The sequence below is a fragment of the Lycium barbarum genome, chromosome 8, assembly GCF_019175385.1.
Source record: "Lycium barbarum isolate Lr01 chromosome 8, ASM1917538v2, whole genome shotgun sequence".
NCBI lineage: Eukaryota > Viridiplantae > Streptophyta > Magnoliopsida > Solanales > Solanaceae > Lycium > Lycium barbarum.
The window spans coordinates 12709700-12713204 of record NC_083344.1 but is presented as its reverse complement, the minus strand read 5'-3'; the positions used below and the strand labels follow the sequence as shown (position 1 = coordinate 12713204).

Here is a 3505-nt window from a genome sequence, read left to right as displayed (position 1 = left end):
TTGTCTAAACTTTCAGCAAAAGGGAATTCAATAGCTTTCCTTTAAAGGCTGTCTAAGAGTTTAACAATTGACTCTTCTATCTCACCCCAAGTAGCTGTAGGTTGAGGCTCTTCATCAACACTTTCATTGTCACCTTCTGCATCCGATGTCTCTTGTTCTTCCACTCCAATCACTTGTGCAATAATCTCTTCATCAGTGTAAGTTTCAAGGATTGAAAGTGTTGCGTAAACTCCATATAAGTGGTAGCATCCATTACATGATTGGTGTTATGAGATGGGATTGGGCTATAAGTGATGGCACACTACCACATCATCAACAAGTTTTAAGTTTTCACTATTAACATTGGGGTTGACATTGTAGAATTCTGGCATTTCTCCAACAGTTTAGAATGGTAGAGGTCTTAACATCATTCCATGCTTCTACAAGAGTGTTAATTGCTTGACGTAAAACTTGTTGTCATTAGTTAATGGGTGACTTCCATTGCGCTCATATTCATCAATCAAATGCTTGATAAAACGACTTTTATACTTGACCTTAAAATTTGCAATTATGCCAGCATCTGCGGGTTGAAGATGTGATGTCATATTAGGGCGAAGATAATGAACCTGAAAAAGTAAATGTTAGCACAAAATTATCATTAAAAATAATATGATTAAAGCTACATAAATCACCTTAATATGTGTTAGCAGATCTTCGTATTCCTCGATGTCATGAGGAGTCGCATTGTCCATCAATAACAGAATCTTACGATTTTCATCTTCAAATTTAGCATTGAGACCAAGCATATATTGTTTGAAAATGTCACCAGTCATCCATGCTTTCTTGTTAAAGCAATAATTGATATGTGGGAGAGAGTCCATATCAACATGCTTATAACAATGAGGTTTAGCAACAAATCCAATAATCAAAGGTTTTATTTTCTCTGTCCCTGCGAATGAAGTGCGCATAAGAAAATTTAGTTTGAGCCCTTTTTTTTTTTAAAAAAAAGAACAATCAACTAAAAAAAAACATTTAATCTTTAAAAAAATTCAACAAATAAAATATGTCGTAGGAAAATGATATCTTACCCAAAGCATTGCATGATAACATCACGGTAATTCTAGATTTATCTTTCTTATGTCCACTCTCTGGCATTTGAGCAAGAGTCTTATTTGGAGACATATGAAAAAAAGTCCAGTCTCATCACAATTAAAGACATCCCTAAGAGCATTATCTTTTATTACTTCTTGAAGTTTAGTGCGTAAAGTGGGAAGGTCTTGGATGGGAGCACTCTTAGCCTCACCAAGAAAACGGTAAGACTTGATGCCATGTCGTTGTTTGAGCCGCAAGAGCCACCCATTAGAGGTAGAGAAGTTTTTTTCTCTACCGTGTTAATACCTAGAGATTCTGCAAAAGTAAGAGCTTTGGCGGTGATAATTGCATCTATCAAGATGACATGATTTGCCCTTGCTTGACTAAACCAAATCTTTACTGCTTTGTCAATTTGAATAATATTAAGGGGTTGGTTTTTTCATAAAAAATATTAAGGAAATTCTTTTCGATACGTACCTCTGGATGCGCACATTCACGCAATTTCTTGCTTTTAACAGGCTTTTGAGCAGCTTCAGCTTGCTTAGCCACCTCAATGTACTTGTTTTTCTTGCTAAGGATGTCCCCGACAGCTTGATGACTACCAATTGAAAATTTCTGCTTCAGTTGTTCATGTGTGATTTTTGGATTGTCCTCTTTGTATTGACACAATGCTACTTTTGTTTCTAGATAAATAGCTTGACGTTAGACCGCATATTACGTGAATAAAGGATGTGTGATGGACAATGTTATTTTTGACTAGAAATATAATTGTATTTATAGTTACAAAATTCAGAATTAATTCAAATTATAAAAGGAAGATAGCAAAATTAAAGTTTCGCAAATATTCATAGATATTATCATACCAATTGAGTTGATTAAATTGATACCTTAAATAGTAAGATTTGGTCTTGCAAATTTCAAACTTAAAATAGTCTAATTACAACTACCAAAATCAAGGAAATAAGTATTAAATATATACAAAATCGGTAGATAGAAAATAGGTGATTTTGAAAATATTCAAGACTAAATCATATTTATGAGAAATATATTTATTTCCTTTTAGATATTTGTACTTCAAATTTACTATGTGCATGATATTAATGTTGATCACCAGAAATATTTTAATGTTTATTTTTATACATAATAAATTTCTGACAAAATATTATTACACAATATTTGAGTATGGCTGTTGTAGAGGTAATTTTACAAAGAGTGTACCGCTATAACGAATGCCATTGCTGTTATAGGTAGAATGCTATTATAGAGATGTAAAATATGACATGAAAAATCGGTTTCGGAGAAAATCAGGCCGTTATAGTGAAATGCTGTTATAACGAATGACAATTATAGAGAAGTTTGACTGTAGTATTTTCTGCCATTTGGTAACAAGCAATGCACTTCTTTAGACAAATACTAAAAATGTAGGGCTTTGAAATATAAGAACAATCCCTCTTCCTGTAGAAAATAAACAAAAGGAAAGTACTAACAAAATCCTAAGTCCAACAGATGATTAGTTTTTTCACGCTAAAGACACAAAAGAGACTAAGCATTAAAAGCTTCAGATACGAACTTCTTATCACAAAGGACCCAGCAATCCATAAGATCAAAATGATGACATAAATCACATTCCCTTGTGTTGAGTTATGGGGCACATAGTGAGCCATTAAATATGCCATGGACACGTTTTTAAGTTCATCTGCAGTATATTATAAAGTCAAATATTGATTCATAAGTGTGAAAAATACAGGATACCAACTGAGTTGGGAAGATTTAACTTATGGTGACAAAAAAGTCTCATAATTAGAAATGGTGACAAATTTGACCAGCCAAGGTCAAACTTGTCTTAAAAATGTGATTAACTTAAATTGGGACTGAATTATAATTTTTAAAACTTATAATCTTTTACAAAATACACAAAAGCCCATACACATTATACAAAAACTCCTTCCAACCCACTTCTCCCCACGACCCCAACTACTTCTTCATTTTATTTTAAAAAAAAAAAGCAGTTCTTCAGTTCGTCTCTGTCTCTCTCTCTCCGTTGCTGCTATAAAAAATCGGCGACCGGTGACCACCATTGTTGTTGCTCGTTCCTCTCTCTCCATTGCTGCTGTTGCTGCTGCTCATTTCTCTCTCTCTCCATTGCTGTTGCTTGTCTATTCATTCTCAGGTAAACTTTTTTTTTATTTTTCACTTGGTTCAAAAGTTAGGGTTTTGAAATCAGAGTGTGAAAATGATAATTTTGGTTAGAGAAGATGAAGAAGAGCATGAGTTTTTCTTGAATGTTGTTTGTTTTGTTGTAGTTTCATGTATTTGTTGCACTTGTTGGGATTTTTGAGTTTGTAAATAGTGGTTGTGATTGTGAAATTATGGTTTTTGGTATTGTTTTTGTTCTTCTTCTCCTTGTTGTTTCGAAAAAAAGGCTTGCCATTTT

The 3505-nt window shown here is 33.3% G+C and overlaps 1 protein-coding gene across 1 annotated transcript; it reads right to left on the bottom strand.

Annotated features, from left to right (window-relative positions):
* Positions 1-419: 419 nt before the first annotated feature.
* LOC132607691 (uncharacterized) lies at positions 420-3214 on the bottom strand. Its single transcript, XM_060321775.1, has 5 exons — positions 3147-3214; positions 1549-1669; positions 1068-1146; positions 672-928; positions 420-605 (listed from the first exon to the last, which is right to left on the bottom strand). The coding sequence occupies exons 1-5, from the start codon at positions 3212-3214 to the stop codon at positions 420-422; spliced, it is 711 nt and encodes a 236-aa protein (XP_060177758.1).
* Positions 3215-3505: the final 291 nt, after the last annotated feature.